Source organism: Panicum virgatum, chromosome 4N, assembly GCF_016808335.1.
Source record: "Panicum virgatum strain AP13 chromosome 4N, P.virgatum_v5, whole genome shotgun sequence".
Lineage (NCBI taxonomy): Eukaryota > Viridiplantae > Streptophyta > Magnoliopsida > Poales > Poaceae > Panicum > Panicum virgatum.
The window spans coordinates 40,190,372-40,212,804 of NC_053148.1; the positions used below are offsets into that span (position 1 = coordinate 40,190,372).

The 22,433-nt window shown below is 44.9% G+C and overlaps 2 protein-coding genes across 8 annotated transcripts; one reads left to right on the top strand and one right to left on the bottom strand.

Annotated features, from left to right (window-relative positions):
* Positions 1–474: 474 nt before the first annotated feature.
* Positions 475–19,636, top strand: LOC120669685 (protein RDM16-like). 4 transcript variants are annotated; one of them, XM_039949499.1, is made up of 8 exons: positions 537–655; positions 2,292–2,435; positions 16,990–17,058; positions 17,138–17,259; positions 17,344–17,772; positions 17,861–18,055; positions 18,142–18,305; positions 18,385–19,536. In XM_039949499.1, exons 4-8 carry the CDS (start codon positions 17,257–17,259, stop codon positions 19,247–19,249), a joined length of 1,656 nt encoding a protein of 551 aa, XP_039805433.1. In that variant the 5' UTR covers positions 537–655; positions 2,292–2,435; positions 16,990–17,058; positions 17,138–17,256; the 3' UTR covers positions 19,250–19,536. The 4 variants fall into 4 exon arrangements, with proteins under 4 accessions (XP_039805430.1, XP_039805433.1, XP_039805429.1 ...); XM_039949496.1 differs by lacking the exon at positions 2,292–2,435 and having other exon boundaries at positions 475–655; XM_039949497.1 differs by lacking the exons at positions 537–655; positions 2,292–2,435 and adding an exon at positions 12,905–13,625 and having other exon boundaries at positions 18,385–19,636.
* On the bottom strand, positions 14,007–16,961 carry LOC120669686 (zinc finger BED domain-containing protein RICESLEEPER 1-like). 4 transcript variants are annotated; one of them, XM_039949501.1, is made up of 5 exons: positions 15,503–16,961; positions 15,280–15,360; positions 15,051–15,109; positions 14,319–14,411; positions 14,007–14,242 (listed from the first exon to the last, which is right to left on the bottom strand). In XM_039949501.1, the coding sequence occupies exons 1-3, from the start codon at positions 16,824–16,826 to the stop codon at positions 15,087–15,089; spliced, it is 1,428 nt and encodes a 475-aa protein (XP_039805435.1). In that variant the 5' UTR covers positions 16,827–16,961; the 3' UTR covers positions 14,007–14,242; positions 14,319–14,411; positions 15,051–15,086. The 4 variants fall into 4 exon arrangements, with proteins under 4 accessions (XP_039805435.1, XP_039805434.1, XP_039805437.1 ...); XM_039949500.1 differs by having other exon boundaries at positions 15,280–15,318; positions 15,398–16,960; XM_039949503.1 differs by having other exon boundaries at positions 14,007–14,247; positions 14,320–14,411; positions 15,280–15,318; positions 15,551–16,959.
* Positions 19,637–22,433: the final 2,797 nt, after the last annotated feature.

Genomic DNA, 22,433 nt, shown 5'->3' on the forward strand with positions numbered 1-22,433 from the left:
CCTGCTTGGTTTGGGGATTAACCTCATCCGGAATCTCAGCTGATCCCGCATGTGACTGGTCCCTTGCCGTGTCGGATAGTTTGATTGGGTTTGGTTAGCGGAATGGAGGGTTTGGTTTGTGGAATAGAGTGGACCAGTGCGATGGATGTCTGGTTTGGGCACTGAGTAATGAGGGGCTAATTACTTGTTCCGTGTCGGATAGTTTTCACATCTATCTCAAATACATTAACACAGTAACTTTTGGGTGATTACATATAATAAATCTATCTATTGAAAATTGTCAATCATGAATAATTTGTACCAAGATACTTTTTTATTAAAGGACAAAAATGTCCCAGCCATACTTGTACCAAAATACTTAAGGTCACGTTCGGTTGCACCTGGAACGGCCCGGAATGAAGCCGGTTCCGGGCGGATTGGAGTGGCCCGTTTCCATTCCAGGTCTTCAACTCTTCACCGGAAACACTGTTAGGTTAAGCCTGGTCCAGAATGGAAATAGCCTCGGAATCCTTTCCCCTCCCATTCTGGCCCGGAACGAAGCCCGGTGTCCTCTCCACATCCGTTCATGGAGACCAGGCATGTGCGTGGAGCGGGCGAGGCGACGAGGCAGCGGCGCGCATCCCCGACGGCAATCCTCCCCGCCACCTTCTCATCGGTAAGCATCGTCATCTCTTCCTTTCCCTCTTGATTTGGAGCAGTTGCCGGCCTTCCCGAACGCTAGATGGATTCTTGATTCGACGATTCTTGGGAGTGGGAGTGGGAGTGGGAGCGCAGTTTCACCGCTGGGTCTGCGGCCTGTGCGCCGAGGCGGTGGGCGACAAGATCCGGCGTTGCTGCTCCGGTGCTGCCTCGACTCGCCGCCCGCAGCGCCGGCAGGCCGGAAGGTTCTCCGAAGCTCCCGTGTGCTCTGGTGTTGCAGGGCCGGAAGGTGGCCGCGGGGCTCGGGGTGCCCCAATGTGGCAGATGCCTGAACCCCGAAGGCCGCACGACGCGGGATGGCGAGCTGCTCGCTCGGCGGCAGCGGCAATGATTGCAGCCATTAGTTTTGGTTAGAGCTGAAGGTGAATTGATTATTTGTAGCTGTGACGTGCGTACGCTGCAGCATTGCAAGTCCTCGCCATCAACGAAGCTTGCTTGTTCTTCTTCAGAACATTCAGTCCAGCTGCATGATTCTAGTCTCACTTCCTTGCCTGTGTAACATTTAGATTTAAATATGCGCGAAAATAATGGGATTGATGCACCGGGGTTTGCCTTCCTGGGCACTATCACTGACAACCTTGGGCTCTTCCGGATGTTGGTCCGGATTTTGGTTCAACTCAGTAAAATTCAAAGAACACCCCTCAACAACAGTATCGCTGGCAATAATTAATTCGTACACTCCGTCAGACAGATTGGTAGCCTCTATATGAATGCAAGATGATCTTTGTTACAACATGACATAAATCATTTCTTTCCTTCACTATAAAATTGTAATCCAATAAATATGTGACTTTAGTGATGAACTTGTTTAATTCAATTTACTGGGCAGTTATTTATAGAGTAGTTATTACATTTGCTTTACTTAATAAATTGAGCTGGGTAGGGATTTTCATTTTTCTACTCAATAATCATAAGGATACTTGCATAAATTAAAACAGATGCTAGAGACATGATCTGGTGCTAAAAATTTTACACAATATAGAACATATACTTAGGAACTTAGGGTAAAATTTTCAGGATTATATATCAAGGGCTCAAGTAGACCACTGCTTGAGCCCAGCGTTCGGCTCGCATCACCGACGGGAAGACCAGACTCCCTCAGCAGCTGACTGAGCAAGCATTCCTCCGCGGCGACATGTCGGTATAGAATTTAAATATTGAAAGTAATGTGCTGGAACAGTCGTACTGCATAAGCCACCTGAGTATTCTCGTAATTTTCCTAGGTCTTTACGTTCTATACTTGTCCTTATCCAGCCTATACTTTTCCAAAACTTTAGTAGTTTTGAAGTCCAATTTTAGGGTTTGTTGTTAGAAAGCAATAGTTGCAGTCTCTGCTAGGTTGCATGTTCGCTCTAATACCAACTGTGGCGGAACCACCCAAAATAAACTGGGCCCGAGTACACTAATCATCATTGCTAGGTAACTATGATCCAATTCGCACTACATTGGTAGTTACTCTAGTAAAGCCTCGATTGAATCCACACAATCTGGGATCAAAAATAGGCAACACTCATACGAAGGTAAGCCTAGAGAACAGTAAAGTACTACTAAGTCTTATGTTACACAAATTTATTCAAGTCTCATTATTGCAGCGGAAGAGATAAAAACGACATCTAGCAAAACGATGGTGCCTCGATAAAGCCCGTATGAGACATCAGTCAATGGAAGGGGTGTCAGCACCGGTTGAGGGGCCGTCCCACTCTACAGACCAGCCCAGAGGCAAAGTACATGGACAGGTAAGACTCGCAATTATATTCTCAAAGTTAGTACCTGAAAATAGTGCCACAAGCAAGGTTGAGTATACTAATACTCAGCAAGTCTTATGTAAGGATCACCGGGGTGTCCGACCCTAGAGGGGGAAGGGGTGAATAGAGTCGCTAATCGCTTTCTATCCTAGGGCTCAATCTATTTGCATGAGATAAACCTAACACGTCCTACACATGCTATTTATGACCAAGGTTTATCTATGCTACTCTCTACTTACCCCTAAAAGGCTTGCAACCTATAGCCAATCCTAATCAAACTAACTAGGAAAGTAAAGTAACGCAAGATAGAGTAAATGCGGAAACGTAATACGGTAAGTAAAGAGGTAAGGGAGAGAATATGCAAACTCCCGTGAAGACACCAAGACACACGATTTAACGTGGTTCGGTTAGGACACCAAGTCCCTCTCTACGTCCACGGCCACTTGTCCAACACGAACAAGTGTGATGCCGAGTCTCTCTGCTTGATCACCGTCTTGCGTTCGCCACCAAGGCTCCCGGCAAGCAAAGGCTAAGTGACCCCAAGTCACCAAGACAAGGCCACCGCCACCGTCTCTCTCGAAGCGTCACCCACGGCACCGTCTTCACTATCGGAGCTTCTCACCAAGAGGGGTCTCCTTCCCCGCACAAAGTGTCGTTGCCACTCCACACCAAGTCGGAGGGTCACACGACCAGTACAATGATTGCTTGCCGCAGCAAGGCTTCTCTCAAGGGAGCTCTCGCAAGAACTAATCCCTATTACAAGCACTAAGCACTCTCACAAGTGTGCTTAAGCCTATATGATGTACAATGATGCTCTAAGGTGGTTGGAGGTGTTCTTCAACTCTTTTATGCTTTCATAGTCTCCAGCACTCTCAAATGACCCGGCCTTCGGGGTATATATAGGCCACACACCCCAAAAGAGCCGTTGGGAAAAGGCTGACGAAATCCCTTAACGCCGGTTGATCCGACGCGTTTATGTCATCACGGGTTTAACCGGTGAGTGTATTTTCCCAGCAACTTAGCCGTTACTGCTCCAACGGCTACTTCATCAATTGCACCGACGCTCTTGAAATCATCGTCGGTTTAACCGGTGAGTGAAAGCTCAGAAACCCCCCGAAAAATGGAGTCTCTGGACAACTGCACCGACACTCACTTTGCCTTGATCGTCGGTTTAACCGGTGTCTGTAAAACTCCTACTGTCTCTTCGGCCTCCAAGTCCATTACACCGGTGAGTGTAAAACACCCAACGTCGGTTAATCCGGTGTCAAGTTCATTGCACCGATGAGTGCAATTTGCTCATCATCGGTTTAACCGGTGATAGCAAATTGTCTTCGTCTTGATCTTTTCGACTTGGATTTCTTCACGGTCTTTTCAATTCTTGTCCCTTGGACCGAAGCGGAACCACCGTAGGGGCGGCCCTTCGGGCCTAGCTACGCCTATCTTCTCTTTGTCATCACTTGAACCTAAAAGCCTGAGAATGGTCATCTTAACAATCATATTAGTCAAGTGTTGTGTTGTCTATATCAATCACCAAAACATTATATTGAAATATGGCATGAGAGGTCATTTTCGCTACAGCTTACCCGTCAACGGATATACTTAGTTCACTTAACTAGACATGCAAGACTGATATGGCTCTGGATTTATTTTTTTGAAAAGCAACAAAGAGTATATCCTTAATTTCAAATTTTAGCTTTCAAATTCTATGTTGATTAACCGTTCTAGATGTGCACCTGTTTCTAAACATACATGGTTGTCCAAACATTAAACCATACAACCATAATTCTTTCTTTCCATCATTTTCCACTTGTTGCTCTATGTGACAGAAATTGTTAATCAGTCTCAAACCGTGAGAGGCGGACGATTCGAATCGAGTTTCTTAACCTTGCAAGGCAAACCTAACACACACGTATGAGGAACTAAGCCACCCACATGACTTTTCCCCTTTTTTCCAGTCCGTGGATCCGGGGCAGTCCCCTCGACTATAGAGTACGGCTACTCTGCAGCCGCATGTTGCGCTCATTCTGGACCAAGTCCAAAAAAGAGTGCAGCGTCGTTCCACTCGCTGGTCTAATCAGGTACTTATGCTTACCGATTACCATATTTCTCGGCATGTGGCTAGTACTTTCAAAAGCTTAACGAAATGTGCCACACACCGCGACCTTAACCAATTTTCACTATACTGATGTGGTATCACAACTACACAACCCCGCCCGTTGTCCTTGTAGCGAAAGTGGCCTCTCATGCCATATTTCAACATAATGTTTTGGTGATTGATATAGACAACACAACACTTGGACTAATATGATTGTTAAGATGATCATTCTCAGGCTTTTAGGTTCAAGTGATGACAAAGAGAAGATAGGCGTAGCTAGGCCCGAAGAGACCGTGAAGAAATTCAAGTCAAAACGAACAAGACAGAGACAATTTGCTATCACAGGTTAAACCGACGTTAGGCAAATTGTACTCATCGATGCAATGGACCCAAAAAGCTGAGATTAGGGTTTTGCGCTGGTTGAACCGACGATGCCTGAAGACAACTCGTCGGTGCAATGACTTGAAGTGAAGACTGACCCAGAGGCACCGGTTAAACCGACGATAAAGAAAAAGTGAGCGTCGGTGCAGTTGTCCAGAGACTCCATTTTTCGGGGGGTTTCTGAGCTTGCACTCACTGGTTAAACCGACGTTAATTTTGAGAGCGTCGGTCGATTGATCAAATAGCCGTTGGAAGATTGTAACGGCTAGTTGCTAGGAAAATACACTCACCGGTTAAACCGGTGATGACAAAAACTGGAGCGTCGGTTTAACCGGCGTTAAGGGATTTCGTCAGCCTTTTTCCCAACGGCTAGTTTGGAGGTATCGTGGGATTTCTGGGGTACCCACAGCCGGGTGGCGGAACGCACCCGCCTATTCCCAGAGAGGGAGTACTCGGGAAGGTACTAGGCGATTGGGCTAATCTAGCTCTGAGTCAGGCACACAGGAACACACGATCTAGAGTGGTTCGGGCCGCCGGAGCGTAATACCCTACATCCACTGGGAGTGGTATTGATCTTGGCTGTGTATGAACCTCCCCTCAGCCGGGTCTTGGCTTTTCCCCAGCCTGAGTTTTCTTCTAGCGGACGCCCCCCCCCCCCCTTTTATAGACCAAGGGGTGCGGATACATAGGACGTTGATGCCCCGACAGGTGGGCCCAACGTGACTGTGCAGCGTACTGCGTAGAGTAATTAAATGGCTATAGTGGTTGCGAATCTTTCCTCCGATATGCATCCATGCTCTGCTGACCTTCTGACGAAGGGAGGTCTTCTCTTGTCCTGTCAGCAAGGTGCCCGTTGGGGGAACGTAGCTTACGGCGTGACCTGTTGAGGCTATTATGTAGGCGTCATAATGGGTGAAGCCGAGCCGTCGTATCCATCTGTTATGGCAGACTGGCAGGCGCGGCGTGGGCGGCGCCAGCAGCTCCACTATGCATCTTGGTAATACGCGATCAATAGTGCCCCCTGGTCAAAGAATCGCCTCGGCTTCTGCTACATCAATGTGGACGTCCTCCTATCGCAATGAATGCGGTGGTAGGTGAGCCTTAATATGGAGACCAAGCGGCCTTATATACGTGTCTGTGCTTGCAGACACGTGGCGGCTCCGGACCTCCCCGAGGCGGGGTGTCGATTCCTTCCCTTGGTGAGGGGTCTGGTTACTATACAGGGGGTCCGGGATTCCCTGGGAATCCGGACCTCCATGGGAGGTCCGGAGCCTCCGGCTGTTCGGGCTGAGCGCCTGCTTCCTCCGGGAACACGTGGTGCTCCCGGAGCTAACCAGGGAACGGGTCCGGGACCGTTGTCGGGCGAACCGGGCTCCGGACCGTAGGGGTCCGGCTGTTGGACGTAGTTAAGGATAACTACAAGGTTCTTACCTAGACACAGCAAGAGGGAGTACCCCAGTCCTGGGGTTCCGACAGGAGGGTTGGGCTATATATATGCCACCCCACGGCTCATTTGAGGTTGCTGGAGACCAAGGAAGCATACAAGAGTTCAAGATCATCTCCAACCACCATAGAGCTTCATTGTACATCACATAGGCTTACGCACACTTGTGAGAGTGCTTAGTGCTTGTTTAGGCTTAGTTCTTGAGAGAACTAGCTTGAGAGAAGTCTTGCTGCGGCAAGTAATCCTTGTGATCCGTCGTGTGACCCTCCGACTTGGTGTGGAGTGGCAACGGCACTTTGTGCGGGGGAAGAGGAGACCCCCTCCTTGGTGGAGAAGCTCCGTAGTGGATTTCGGCTGGGTGACCGAGAGAGACGGTGGCGGTGCACGAGACTCGGTGTCTTGTGGGCACTTGCCTTTGCTTGTCTTGTGGGCACTTGCCTTTGCTTGCCGGCATCGCCTTGGTGGCGTAGTGCAAGACGGTGATTGGAAGAGCCTCGGTGTCCCGTGGACGTAGGCATTTGTGCCGAACCACGTTATATGACCGTGTCTACTCGGGAGTTTGCATCCCTCTTGCACTTACCTCTTTACTTACCATATTACGTTTCCGCATTTACTCTACCTTGCGTGCCTCTACTTTCCTAGTTAGTTTGATTATGATTGGTTATAGGTTGCAAGTATTTTGGGGTAAGTAGAGGATATCAAAGATAAACCTTAGTCATAACTAGCATGTATAGGACGTGTTAGGTTTATCTTATGCAAGTAGTTTGAGACCTAGGCTAAAAAGCGATTAGCGACCCTATTCACCCCTCCCCCTCTAGGGTCGGACACCCCGGTGATCCTTACAGTCCTTATATTGCAACGGTAAGTAAAGTCAGTCAACTCCTATAATCTCGCGAGAGGCAGGAAACCACTCAACTTCTATCATTCCTAGTTAACGGGCAAACTAGTCGAAGTGACCCGGGGTAACATTACATAAGAACCTAGAATTACGCAACTAGGGTTTCAACCCACTCCTAAGAATGTAAATGCATAAATAAAATTATTACAACAGATATCGAATAGTTAGATTTAAATATGCGTGAAAATAATGGGATTGATGCACCGGGGCTTGCTTTCCTAGGCACTATCACTGACAGCCTTGGGCTCTTCCAGACGTTGGTCCGGGTCTTGGTTCAACTCAGTCAAATTCAAAGAACACCCCTCAACAACAGTATCACTGACAGGAATTAATTCGTACACTCAGTCGGACAGATTGGTAGAATCTATATGAATGCAAGATGATCTTTGTTACAACATGACATAAATCATTTCTTTCCTTCACTATAAATTTGTAATCCAACAAATGTGTGACTTTAATAATGAACTTGTTTAATTCAATTTACTGGGCAGTCATTTATAGAGTAATTATTACATTTACTTTACTTCATAATTTGAGTTGGGTTGGGGTTTTCATTTTTCTACTCAATAATCATAAGGATACTTGTATAAATTAAAACAGATGCTAGAAACATGATCTGGTGCTAAAAATTCTATACAATACAAAACATATACTCAGGAACTTACGGTAAAAATTTCAGCTAAAAACAGTAAAGGATGCAAGCATGAAAAATGATTAAAATAGAGCAGGTTAAGATCAAACAAATAGCTTGATCTATCATGATTCTGGAGCTCAAATTTTTACAGCAAACCCTACACATGATATTCTACTTACTGTAAATTTTCCAGAATTTAACTGAGCATATACCAGGAGTAACAAATTTGACAAATTAAGCATGTACATGGCAAAATAAATTTCTACAGAGTGTGTGTTCTGTGTACCAAAATTTTACTAGAGTGTAATCTACTCCTACTCATGCTTCAGTAAAAATGTCAGAAATTATTTCCAACAATACATTTAGCATTACATTTACTAACTTGAGCACATGCAAAATTATTTGGGCTACTTGCTGCTGAGTAAACCAGGTCAAACTTTATATAAAGCATCATGGTACAAATATCAAGCTTTGGCACAAAAATCATAAGCATATATTTAGTATTTTGACCAGAGCAAAAATAACAAAACTGGCAATGTGATAGCATGAACAAAATGTAACTCTAGTTCTACTCATCATCTGGATGTCAAACTTTGCAGACAAGTTCATATGACAAAAATGAAGTGCTACAAAATTTACCAGATTTTTCTAGGGACAGAAAATATTTATCACAAATAAGTGCTACTTAATATAGATTATTCATAGATAAATCTACTCAGATCCAAAAATATCCAAACTTATTCATGAGTGAGCATTTAGCAACCCTAACACATGGAAAAAGTTTCATGTGCAGCACTCAAGTAGATCTACCAGAAATAAAATGTGAAGTTCACTAGTAGATCTAGAAAGAGTAAGGTTTCAACTAGTTACAAAGATCCATTGGAGTTCAAATTTTTACCCAGTACTAGAACTAGCATGAGATGCATTCCAGCCAAAAATCAGCTAAAAATACTGAACCAAACTCCTAGAACAAATATACTCTATTTATCTTTGTATTCAATCTAGAGATAAAAAATATCCAAAATTTGCCCATGGGTCTGTGGACAAACTTGTAAATTTTGTTTCAAGGATTCCAAAACATTTGGATTTGCATTTTTACCATTTTTCTACGATTTTCTACGCATTTTCAAAGTTCACTGATTTGAATATAGAAGTTCACGTACTTTTTGCAAACTAGCCCCTGGAATGAAGTTTTTAATTACAAATGGGTCCGTGATCACCGGTGCTCATGCAGAGCCTCGCTCTCCAGCGATGTTCCGGCGAGGCTCAGCCTCGGTGACGGGGGCTAAGTGTGGGAATCGACAGAGGGAAGCCGTGCGCACCTTTTGGTGCTAGAAGTCAGGGTCGGGTGGGCGGGAAGGAGCTCGTCGGCGGCGAGAAGCGGCGGTCGGGTTTGATTGATGCCGGCGAGGGTGCTTCGGCGGTCCTGGACGTCGGGCTTCGGGCTCCAGAGCATCACCGAGCAATGAGGAAGATGATGGAGTGGTCGAATTAGGCAATGCGGGGCGGAGAAGGCCACTCCACGGCAAGCTCGAGCTCGCCGGAGCAATAGCGTGCGGTGGAGAGGGAAATGGGGTGAAAGCGCGCGAGGTCAGTCTGGGGCCTATTTATAGTGTAGGAGGCTTAATGGCGAAGGGATTGAGCAACTGGGGGGAGGGTCATTTGGCCTGGGAAGAACCGGCGGCGAGGTGGCGGCGCTGGGAAGGTCGGTGGCGAGGTGGCGGCCGCTCGGTCGTCCGGGACACGTGGCGCGCGAGGGAAACGCCAGGTGGACCTGTTTGGGCAAAAACTAGGGGCGCGGGGGTCCACTTAGACAGCCAGGTGGCGCTTCAGGGCCGCTTCCCCGGCGGAACGCCGGCGTACGGGCGCCGGAGGAGAGAGAGAAAACAGGGTTTTGGGCTTTTTTGTGAATTTTGAAATTTGCAGGGACTAAATTGTAAATTAAACTTTCCTCCTCCTTCCTGGACTCAAATGAAAAATTTTGAATACCATTTTTGTTCAGTTTTTCAAGATCTATAACTTTTCTTTCATGCAATTTTTCATTTGAGCAAAGGTTCGCAAATTATTTTAAATATTCCATTTTACATTAAAGGGCCTCAAATTTGATGTTGTTTTATATGGAAATTGGCTGAAATCTATTTAAGCACATGTTACTAAAGGTACTAGTTTTCAGCCATGTTTCTTTGTGACTTGTTTGGAATTTCATTAAATTTGATAACTTTTGATTTTAACCCCTTTACATGAATTACTTATGGTGGGAAATTTAGTTTAAATTCAAATGTGTTGCCTCCATTAAATATTTGCCCTCATTATTATGTTGTAAGTTAATTGAGTTGGATTAATTATGATTTTTAAACACCTAGGGTGTCACACTTTCAAAAACCCCAAACTTGACGCAAAGCAGGAAGAGCACTTGGATCAGATCGTTCCAATATTCAACAATCCAAAATGACATGGTAGACACTTCAAAGTTTAGAAATAAAGGTGAAGTATAGAATAACTTTTGTCCAGTGTGTTTTTATCAAGAAGAGGTCGTTCTACCTTAGTCCTAGCCTTTAATCGGGACAAGCAAAGGACTAAGTGTGGGGGATCTGGTTGACGGTCTAATTTGACCCGTTTTGACCATCAACTCCGACATGAAAACCATTCATAAAGATGGAATAAATGGTAGAAGAGGACTAAATACTGATAAATTCCACGTATGCTGGTTTGAAATTGTATGCAGGTGAATTTGAGCTAAATTTGAAGTTAGGTGGCAGGTCATGATCCAAGGAACAAAAGTTCGACAAATCAGAGCGCAACATGTGTCGTCACATGGATCAAAGGGCCCACCAAAGCAAGGAAACCGACATTACAGAGGCTTAAGCATGTGCCAAGGCCAAGGGGACCAACCTGGAAGCTTTCTGGCCAAACACAGTGGCTATAGGTAGGCCCCACTGGTCGGCTAAACAGTGATTGGCTTCACGGACCTTCAGCTTTGTCCTGCTACTTCCTGGTAGCTTCCTAACGTCGGCTTGAGGTGCCTCCCCTGCTAAAAATGCCATGTGAAGACCCTATAACTCCTCCCTGTAAATACAAGAGGGGGTAGAGAATGGAGACACACACCACACACCATTCACCTCTTTTCTTCACTTGGAGCTTGAGAGCTCTTCTTAGGTACTTAGGCAGTCTAGGAGTGTAGGAAAAGTATGGAGAGAGTGAGGAGGAGTTGGGGAAGCGTCGGGTCTGTCGGCACTCTTCTCCGCTTATACAACGACGAATGCTTATTGGTCATTGTAAGTGTTCGTGACTTCTTCAATATTCAGTAATTTTAATTCAAGTACAGTAGTAGTTTCTAACTGTTTATTGGATTGAGTGTTCACCAGTAATAGTGGGTAGCTGTAGTCTAAGACTCCCGATAAATGCGAATGTTCTTTGTTAGAACTGAGCTAGTAAACAACAGTGTTGGCATGGTGCCCAGACTAGAATACGATTGTTGTAGCATCCCACAGTTTATAGAGGTAGCCTGCAGGTGGTGACACCCTTGTTTTATGTCATTGTAATCCTCCACTTCCGGTTGCACGATAGTAGCCAATATCAGAATTTCTGGTCTATCCAGGCGACGTTGAAGCTCGACATAAACAACTAAACTTAGGTTTTTCCTGTTTTAACCCTTGAATCTGAATAGTCCACTCTGCCCTTGATCCTACCCCGTAGATATCACGTTCACTTTGATTCGATAATCCTTGGAATACTCTAAGGTGAAAGCTACAACGGTATTCATGTGCTTGCGAATTCTTCATGACGCTCAGTCGCTATGCACTTGTCGTGTATGTATATGCATATGATGGATTTCTGACATTGTATGGTGTTATGATCATTTAAATATAGAACTTGTTATTTATATTTTTATTTCTTTTAAAAAATTTAGTGAACATAGATTTCTTACTCACAATACGCTACAATGACGTTTACTATATTCAACTTATTGATCATGAGAAAAAATTGTAAAGCGTAGACCCATGAGTGATCCATGGGTATCCGCTAACCCGATGGGTTTGGGTTTGGGCAAAATTCTAAACCCGTCACGGGTATGGATTTTCTAATGGATCAAATATTTTTCATGGGTTTGGGTTTGGGTCTGGGTTTGGACGGCAAAATCCGATGGATTTAGACCTGTTGCCATCCTTATGCCTAGACACGGAAAAAAAATTGGTAGCGGACCGTGGATTGGGCGTGGCTTGCAACATAGCCCAGCCCAGTGATAGCCAGGGCCCAATGCTTAAGCGGACGGAGGTGGTTGACTTGCGCAATATGGGTTTGGTTTAGATGCAAAATTCAAAAATTCCAAAACTATCATATCGAATGTGTGCGACACATGCATGGAGTATTACATCTAGATGAAATAAAAAATAATTGCATAGTTTGCTTGTAAATTACGAAGCGAATATAATGACTCTAATTAGACCATAGTTAGATACTAAATTGCTATAGTAAATATGTACTAATAATGAATTAATTAGTCTTAATAAATTTATCTTGTAATGTACTAATAAGTTTTTTAATTAATGTTGTGATTAGTTTATATTTAATATTTCAAATATTAAAAATGTTTTTTTAAAAAAATTATGATGTGCACCTAAACAAGAGCCCTGTTTTGAACATTAGCCCATGGCTAATTTTGAGGGATAATATTTAGCCTTGAATTGATAGGTTAAGAATTAGCTTAAGGTGAGTTGTTTGGATTCATGGGCTAAAGCCCACCCTTTCTTTTCCATTCTAATATCTAGATGTGTGTGCATACTTATTTTTTTGTAGGAATATGCAAAATTAGCCTCATTATCATCTCTTGGAGGGGTTAAGAATTTTGGTAGGAATAATTTACTTTAGCTTAAAATTATCCCATATGTTTGGATGCTTAGAGACAATTTATTTAGAACTAAAAGGTGAAAGCTAAAAATTATCCCTTGGAGCCAAACGCCCAGGGCCTAATTATTTTAGGAACGGAACCCAGCGCACGCGACGAGTCCGCAGATCCTCCACTTCCGACTCAAACCCTAGTCCCCGCTATCATCTCGCCATCCCCGCCCATGGATCGCGACCGCTCCTCCCGCCGCGCCCGCGACGACGACGGCCACCACCGCTTCCGCGACCGGGATGACGACCGCCGCAGTCGCCACGACACCGACGGCCACAACAAGCACGACGGCGGGGACGACGACCGCCGCCGCCACCACCGCGAAAAGGACGGCGGTGGCGACGATGAGGACCGCCACAGCCACAGCCACCACCGCAACAAAGACGACCGCCGCAGCCACCGCCACCGCGACGGCGGGGACGACGGCGACGGCCGCCGCCGCCATGGCCGCCGTTCCATGTCCTCGTCGGAGTCCCCGCCGCCCTACGCTAAGCGGGACCGCTCGTCGAGCCGTCCGCGAGAGTCCATCGAGCGTCGCGACTCTGCCGACCGCGAGCCGCCGTCCTCGTCACGGAAGCGGAAGGGCCACGAGGGCGGTGGCTGTGGGGACGAGGCCGACCGAGATGTCGGCAAGCGGGCTAGGGCCTCTGTAGACCCGCCTCCGCCCAAGGAGGAGAGGCCTAGGCGTGAGCGCCGGAGGTTTGAGGATGTTGATGCTAATGGGAAGAATGGTGATGTGGGGAGTAAGGGGAGCAAGGAGATCTCATCTCATGACCAGAAGATGGGGGAGTTAGCAGTTAATGGAGATTTACAAAGTGGTGCCGCGCATAGTGTAAGTGTTCCTACACTTTATTGCTGAGTTCTGTTCATTGTGTTTTCATGTTGATTACTAGAGCTTGGGCAACTAACTGTCGCCTTGTTCATGGGTTGGGTTTTCCGGTTTGTGGTTTGTTGCCGGACCACCCCAATAGAAATATGTTGGTCTGGGTTGGGTTGGCTCTGCACGGGTTGATGGTGGGTTAAATACTACATTGGGTTGGGTTGGTTTCACGGGTTTCACAGGCTGAAATTCAATCCTCTCGCGGCATGCTCGGCTGGTCCTCCTGTTAGGCTGTTCATTGCTTCTATAATTCATTTGGCAATTAAAAAGGAAGTGTTTGATACGCATGGCTAATATCACCTGAAAACTTGGAACAAGCTGCAAATGTAAAACTGATTGAGAATGAGCACAAATATCATCCAGATTCCTTAAGCTATCGCCACTGTATTTTATACTGTTAAACTGAATGGAAAGCTCTCTGCATACATGAATGGAAAGCTCTCTGCATACATCCAGAATGAGCACAGAATAAAGTATGACATTGATATGATTCATTCTTGAGGATAGTAAACAAGTATGGTCTATCCAAATAAAGTTTGGTTCTCTCTGCAAAAGACATGGGCATCGTCCTGCCGGAAAAGTAAACATCAAAAAATAGTTAGTATGGACAGAACAAAATCATTAAATATAACTGAAAGTCCTTACCTGCTGGAATCTCCGAACACGTGTCAAACCTGTAAGTGCACCACTAAGCTTGTTTCTGAAGAACTCCAAAAACAGCCATGTGAAGAGGCAACTCTGTAGAGCATTTAAAAAGAGAAGAAAGGCAGCCATTACACACAAGATTTTGTCAAAAAGGATCCCCTAAAAATCAAGATAATAACAAAAGGATGAATAGAATAGAATCAAGCTTAATTACGCATGTGTTGCCATCTGGTGTTAGCATCAGTGACAGACTGACAGTACAGGCTTCTTTGGATCCAATCTAGCTTTGATCCGAGTTTGCTTAGGGAAAAGTTTAGTATGAGTTTATTCGATTGCATTTCATTGATAGGCCCTATCTATCTCATTTCAAGGCAAGCCTTGAAATTATATCCAATACAAAAATGGCAAACCCCTCGCCCTGTAAGCATTCTATCTTGCCCAACTCAGTTCAAGGTTTTTGGCATGCCCATAGTGTCCCTTGCCCAAGGACCATCTAATGTAGATATTAGCATGATTTGGAATACTGAATGATGATGACACAAAGCACCAAAGAATAATTATAAATACTGACCTAAGGACAACAAGGAAATATACAAATAAAGCATATGATAATGTGCCTTGGATCAATGAATGTCTAGAGCATAACAATGAAATCTGCAGCATATGACAACAATTTGCACACATATAAATTCTATGTTTCAGATTTAGACCCTATTGAATCAATCACCATACCTTGTCAGAAACAAATATGTGCCTTGTTAGAAATTGCTATCCTTCAAACTCAGTGAAATCTGAAACAAAAAAGTCAAGTTGCATAAGTTTGTTTTAAATATAATTGAAGGAAAAATCAGATTAGCACAAAGCTACAAAGCTGTTATCCAATTCTGAAGTTCAAGAACTAATATGTTAGAGAAAATTGAATCACCACGGTTCAGTTCACTGATAGAACAAAGGGACATACCGATCTGTTGGTTATCGACGCAGTCCTTCGAAAGGAATTCTAAATAAAAAGAAGAGAACATTGTTAGCAATTGTGACACACATAAGGTAGCTCTTCTACTCAATTACGAAAACTTTACCTTCTCTAATCTCCTCATATGTTTGAATGTCTTCGGCAACCTCTCTTGCACTCACTTTACATTGAGATGTCTGTAGCCAACTTTGCGTGCAAATCAAAGCTTCAACTGTGCTAGTTGATAGACTGCAACGAAGAGGATCTATAATACGTCCACCTGTGCTAAAAGCTGACTCCGAAGGAACCGTGGAAGCTGGAACAGCTAGCACATCCTTTGCCAAATGGGAGAGTACATGATACTTATTTGAGCTCACTTTCCAATAATCTAAAATGTCGAACTCTTTAGTTCTCTTCTCCCGCTTATCAGCTAGATATCTTGACAACTCTGAATCATTTGGTTCCGTCTCAACCTCCGCCATGTGTCGCTCAAATTGAGATGCTAGCATATCCCAGGGATTCTCTTCATCCTCCTCATCTACATTGATGTGAACTGGATATTGATTTGATCCTCTATTTCTAGAACAAGAGGCATTAACAGATTCAACATAGCAGCCAAACAATTCATTAAGAGCTGATTCAATTTTCTCAGCTAGTTCTTTGCCTTCATCTGGTCCATACATAAGTTCCAAGCAAAATACCAAATATTGAAGCTTGTATCTAGGATCCAAAATGACAGCAATAAATAATAAGTAGTTCAGATTGCCTTCTTGTTTCCAGTACTTGTCAAATTTGATTTTCATGAGATATGCCATTGAAGATAATGTTGGATCTTCACCTCCAGCAATCTCAATTAATTTTGCACGCATCAACATTATGTCATGGAAAACAATGCTTGAAGTTACATGTAAAGAGGCTGAGAGACGAGTTGTGACCTTTTCAAAAAGTTTCAAGAAACACAATATTCGCCTTGCGGTTTGCCAATCATCAGGATCGGGAGGATCTTTGTTTGGGAAGTATTCTTTGAATGGCTTGCACACTTTTGCCAGTCTTGCAAAAGCTTTCTCAAACCTTTCAGCATTCTCCAACATTAAATAAGTAGCATTCCATCTTGTCTCCAAATCCAATGTCACAAGACTTTTGCTGGATATTTTCTCTAACTCTGCGCATTTCTTGAATATTTTCAATCTTGATGGTGAAGACCTCACAAATTTAACTGCAGTTCTTATCCTCTCGATAGAGTGATTGTGTTCTTCAAGTCCACTCTTAACGACTAAGTTGACTATATGGGCGCAACACCTCACATGAAGAAATTTGTTCTTTAACACAACTCCATTCCAGTCTTCGCACACACCCTTCAAGTACTCAATTAGCTTGTCATTTGAGGATGCATTGTCAACTGTGACTGTGAATAGACGATCAATACCCCAGTCCAGCAAACATTCTTCAACCTGTTTTCCAAGTGTCTCCCCTTTGTGATCTGCTATTGAACAGAAATTGAGGATACGTTTCTGAAGCTTCCAGTGATCATCAATCCAATGGGCTGTTAGACTCATATAATTTAAGTTTTGATTTGAGGTCTAAGTATCAGTTGTTAGACAGATTCTATGATTCTTCAAAATCTTCTTCAGTTTGGGCTTTTCTTCAGTATATCGTTGCATTCAATCCCTAATTTGCAAGTGTATTTCTATAAGTTGAATTTGCATCTCTAATTTGCAGGATGGTTCTCAGCAACCGCTCAATGCCGCACCTGCTGTAGTGTCATTATCTGTTTCCGTGTCTTCAAAGGTATCTTCAATTACTACCAACAATGAAAATGAGGGGGTTAGTATTAGATCTGATGAGGTTACTGGAAAATCTAATACAGATGGAAGTGCAACCTCAGCTGCTGGCAAAAATAGTAATCTATCTCTTGATGCTTTAGCCAAAGCAAAAAAAGCTTTGCAACTGAAGAAGGAACTGTCAGAGAAACTCAAGAAACTACCCATGGTAAGAAGTCACAGCTGTTCTCAGTCCCTTGCCCCAATTTCTTAATATAACTTTTTAAGTATTCTAATTTTTTTTCTTGCACAGCTTAATAAACTTGGCACTACTGGTACTGATATGCAAGTTTCTAAAAAAGAAGATGCAAAAACATCTGTCGAAACACAGACTGTTTCTAAAGGAGAAGCAAAGCATACTGGTCCAGTTTCTGGCCTGCCCATGAGTAGTGTCTCTGGGACTCCAGCCGCAGCTGGTGCAATTGGTATTCCGGGTCTTACAAACATTCCTAATCTGGAGGCAGTGAAGCGAGCACAAGAGCTTGCTGCTAAGATGGGATTCCAGCAAGATCCACACTTTGCTCCTCTCATCAACATGTTTCCCGGTACATCCACTGAACTTACTGTGCCTCAAAGACCTCCCAAGGCTCCTGTCCTTCGCCTTGATGCTCAGGGTAGGGAAATTGATGAGCAGGGAAAAGTTATCAGCATGACAAGGCCAACAAATTTGAGTACTCTAAAGGTAAAATTTGTTACAATAAGCTTCATATAAAATGTTATCCATGATCTGTTCATATGGTGACTGCCACTATTGGTTCTACATTGGTTAGGTCAATATAAACAAGCAAAAGAAGGAGGCTTTTCAAATCATCAAGCCAGACTTGGATTCTCTGGCAAAATCAAGTGCTCATTTTGATGAAAGGATGGGCATAAACCAAAACAAGCTCCTCCGTCCTAAAAGGCCAGGATTTCAGTTTGTTGAAGAGGGAAAACTCTCTAGGCAGGCTGAATTGAATAGAATTAAGGTATGCGTGAGTGAATCTTGATTGTTTTTTTGGTTGTTTATCCTTATCCTTATTTCTCGTGCCTTACTTGAATGTTCTGATTACAGAGTCAATTTGGTGAAGCACAAGCTAAGGAGCTCAAAGTAAAGCAAGCACAGCTCGCGAAGGCAAAGGCAGAAATAGACATGAACCCAAACCTTATTGAAGTTGCTTCTGGTATGAGAGCTCCAAAGCAAAAGCAGAAGGAAGCAATTCCTGACATTGAGCCATGGTATATCTTGCTTCCTCTATTGGTTTTTTTTATTATTATACGCAGTCAATGAATGGTAACTAATTTACATTCTTTTCAGGGATGCAAAAATTTTACTTTCTGCCATATATGAGGATTTCACTGTGGAGAAGCTTAATATGGACAGGATCACCATATATGTGGAACATCCAGAGCCATTAGACCCACCGGCCGAACCGGCACCGCCGCCGCCCCAGCCACTGAAGTTAACTAAAAAAGAGCAGAAGAAGCTGAGAACACAGAGGCGTCTTGCTAAGGAAAAAGATAGGCAAGAAATGATTAGGCAAGGCCTATTGGAGCCACCCAAACCAAAGGTCAAAATGAGCAATCTTATGAAAGTTCTAGGCTCTGAAGCTGTGCAAGATCCCACACGGCTGGAGATGGAAATCAGAACTGCCGCTGCAGAGCGTGAGCAGGCTCATGTAGACCGCAACATTGCCCGCAAGCTCACACCATCTGAGCGCCGCGAGAAGAAAGAGCGGAAGCTTTTTGATGATCCTACTAATACAATGGAGACAATAGTTTGTGTTTACAAGATCAGAAACCTGTCCCATCCACAGACACGCTTCAAAGTCGATGTCAATGCACAAGAGAATAGGCTAACTGGTGCTGCAGTCATCACCGATGGTATCAGTGTTGTGGTTGTTGAAGGAGGGAAGAAATCAATCAAAAGGTACAATAAGCTCATGCTCAACCGGATAGACTGGGCAGCCGCAGTTAGTGGTGAGGATGATGCTGAAGAGGAACCTGACAAGCCTGTGAATAGTTGTGCATTGGTCTGGCAGGGCAGCGTGGCGAAGCCTGCCTTCCACAGGTTTACTGTACACAACTGCCGGAGTGAGGCTGCTGCTAAGAAGGTTTTTGCTGATGCTTCTGTTCCTCACTACTGGGACCTTGCTATCAATTTTTCTGAAAATTCATCATGAGCAAATCACCTGTTCAAAACCTTGGTACCTGTTGTTGATCTGTGCTCTGTCTACATGCAATTGCTGATGAGCGTCCAGCGTTTTAGCGCTTGACATGATATTATGTCCTCGTATCACGAGTGGTTCAAAAGCTTACTAGTAGCAATGTGGACATCTGAACCGAGTAATACGTTGTAGTGCTTTAAAAGCGTACTAGTAGCAATGTGGACATCTGAACCGAGTAATACGTTGTACTGTCGATCTGTCGTGAATGTGGAATTCAGAGATGTTGGGTGTTTGCTGTGTTTGGGTGTGTTTAGTTGGTGAAAAAGTTTGGGTTTTGGTACCGTAGTAACAATGTTGTTAATTGATAAATAATATCTAATTATGGACTAATTAGGTTTAAACGATTCAGCTCGTGCTAATCAGTTAAATTGTGTAATCAGTTATTTTTTTTAACTGTATTTAATGTTCGAAAATTCAATGTGATTGGTACTGTGTAAAACTTTTTGAGAACTAAACAGGGCCTTATATGGCCCAGGTACTGTCATGAGGAACTTGTTACGAAACGGTGCCTGTACACCAAGAGGTACCTCTTCACAAGCGATCTCATCCACGAAGCAGTTAGGATTAGAGATTAGATTAGCAGTTAGTACTACGAAGGGGATCTCATTCACGAAGCAGTTAGGATTAGAGATGGTCTCTTCACAAGCGATCTCATTCACAAAGCAGTTAGGATTAGAGATTAGATTAGCAGCAGTTAGGATTAGAGATTAGATTAGCAGTTAGTACTACGAAGGGGCATGTCTCTTCATCAGTTACAATTCCCGAACAGACGCGTCCGTACGTCCGTACGATGCGACCTTCACTTGTATAAAACTATTGAGATCAATAACAAATGACAGTTGTTCCCAAATCTCTGTTCATTTACATTCACCTTCAACACGTTATCAACAGTGTCTCTAACGAGCGAGACAGAGAAAAGGAGAACGACGAGAGAAAGAGAACGCACTCTGGAAATCCATCGGTAAGTCATGGCACCAGTAAACTTAAACTTACCGTCACATGTCGCCAGAGGATTGTTCTTCGCCCTTTGTCGCAACTCGCAACAATGGTGTTCGCACTTCAAAAAAAAAAACAATGGTGTTCGCCGTGGCCCATTCCACCACTATGGCCGCCATGGCCAGCCGCACAGCGTTTTCGAGCGCCGTGGGCCTCGTATCCGCCGCAACGCTGGCAATGGAGGTCGTCGCTTTGGCCGTATTTTTCAGTCTGCTGTTAACGGCGTCCGCCGGCAATGGAGTCCGATCCGTAGTGGCCGCCATGCGTCTCCACGGATTGTTCGTCTGCAGAGCCAGTCTTCGATGAGAACGTTGTGCCATCGGTGGTTGAAGCCCCGGCGCCACCAGTGGTTGAAACCCCGGCACCACCAGTCGTTGCAGCCCCGGCGCCGCCCGTTGACGAAGTGGTGGCGGAGAACGTCACTGTGCCCGCCTACGCTCCCATGGAGGGACCGATGTCTCCGACACCAGCACCGCCACGCTACTGGTGTGATTTCTGCAAGGAATTCACGCTGATGCCGCACACGCTCGAGTATTCCTACTCGATGCCATCACCGACACCGGTGGCTCCAGCGCCTCTCCATCCATGGTTTCTCGCCACAGAAGCAGCACCCATGCTTGCTGATGTACAGATCGAGAAGAAGGACGAGGTAGATGTGGTGGCTGCCCCCGGCATCGGCGCCCTCACCGGCAGCAGGCTCGCGGGTCGCCGTGGCGCCCAACCCCTGTTCTCCGCCGCCCCAGGAACTTCGACTCCACCTCCGCCCGCCACACGCGCGGAAGCCGCAGCCCGCATGAAGGCGCAGGCCCTCCCAGGTCCTCCACCGGCCGAGGCGCTGCCGACCCCAACACTTCGGCGCCTCGCCGGCCGCCCGGCAGTTGACCGGCACCCCGGCATCCGCGCTGGTTCTTGGAACCCGGCGGTCCTCGGACTTCCGAGTCCAGAGGTGCTCAACATCGGGAGAGTCCTCCAACTGAGAACAACAGCGGCGGCGGCGGCACCGGGGAATTGGGGATCGAGAGCAGTACGTGGGAGGAAGAAGCTAGGGATTTGCTTCCTGATGCAATGGACTGGCCGGCCTTTATGGCCTGAACGTCACCTGGGCTTAGGGCCCATCCACGTGATCCCTCCTCCATTCCACTGTGCACATTGCTGTGCCTAATGTACGCTCATTCACAGAATTTGTTTGGCACAGCGGCAACTTGTTTCTTTTACTCTGTTTATTTAATTTTCAGCATAAATTCGCATAAGACTCTGTTAAGTCTCCAATAATTTTATGTTGTAAAATTAGCAGTAGCATATTGTACGATTATGTTCAGTTGTTGACTTTACAATAATTGTACTCGTGATGTTTTATCATTGTAAAATATCCATTTATGATGTTATTCAAAATATTTGTCCCGGTATGTATGAAAAATCCAATAAATAATATCCTTGTTATTACGACCATTGGTCTTCCAATATGTTTATTTATTTATTTATTTATTTATTATACAATCGATCATTTTGTTTAAGCCCTTTTATGCTTTTCAACTTTAATGCCCTACGCGCTTAAACAATGGATGCGACATTTCAAGTGTATTTTCTCACATTTGTAAAACACGCATGTTCTCTATTTGTTTGTTGGCCATACACAAGATAGCACCACTATTGCTGCTGCGGGATACTAACTATCCTCAACGTGCGCACCCAACACCACAAATTAGAACATTTGGTCTACATCTGTCGGTGTCCCGACCCGGGGGCCCGGATCCCAACGAGTAAATGCTGCGTCTTTCCTTGTCCCAGATGATGATGCAAGAGGCAACACAGTAACGCACGGTTTATCCTGGTTCCGGCCGCGGGGCCGTACATCCAACAAAGGGGGTGTGCGATGGCACTGTATTATCTTGCACCCGGAGTGCTTGCAGTAGGGGATACAAGCGAGGCGAGAGAGGGAGAGAAGCTCCCAGGTCTCTACTAGAAGAGGGGTTGAACGTGGCGAATAGGGATGCCGGAGCGTAAGTGATGATGGATCTCGTCTGGGAGCGTCCGAGCGTCCTCCAAGAGAAAAACCAACCAGCCCCGCTAAAGGAAGCCCGCCGCCTCCTTTTATAGTTACAAGGAGGGGCGGTGCACATGAGTGGGGGCATGGAAGTCGTTG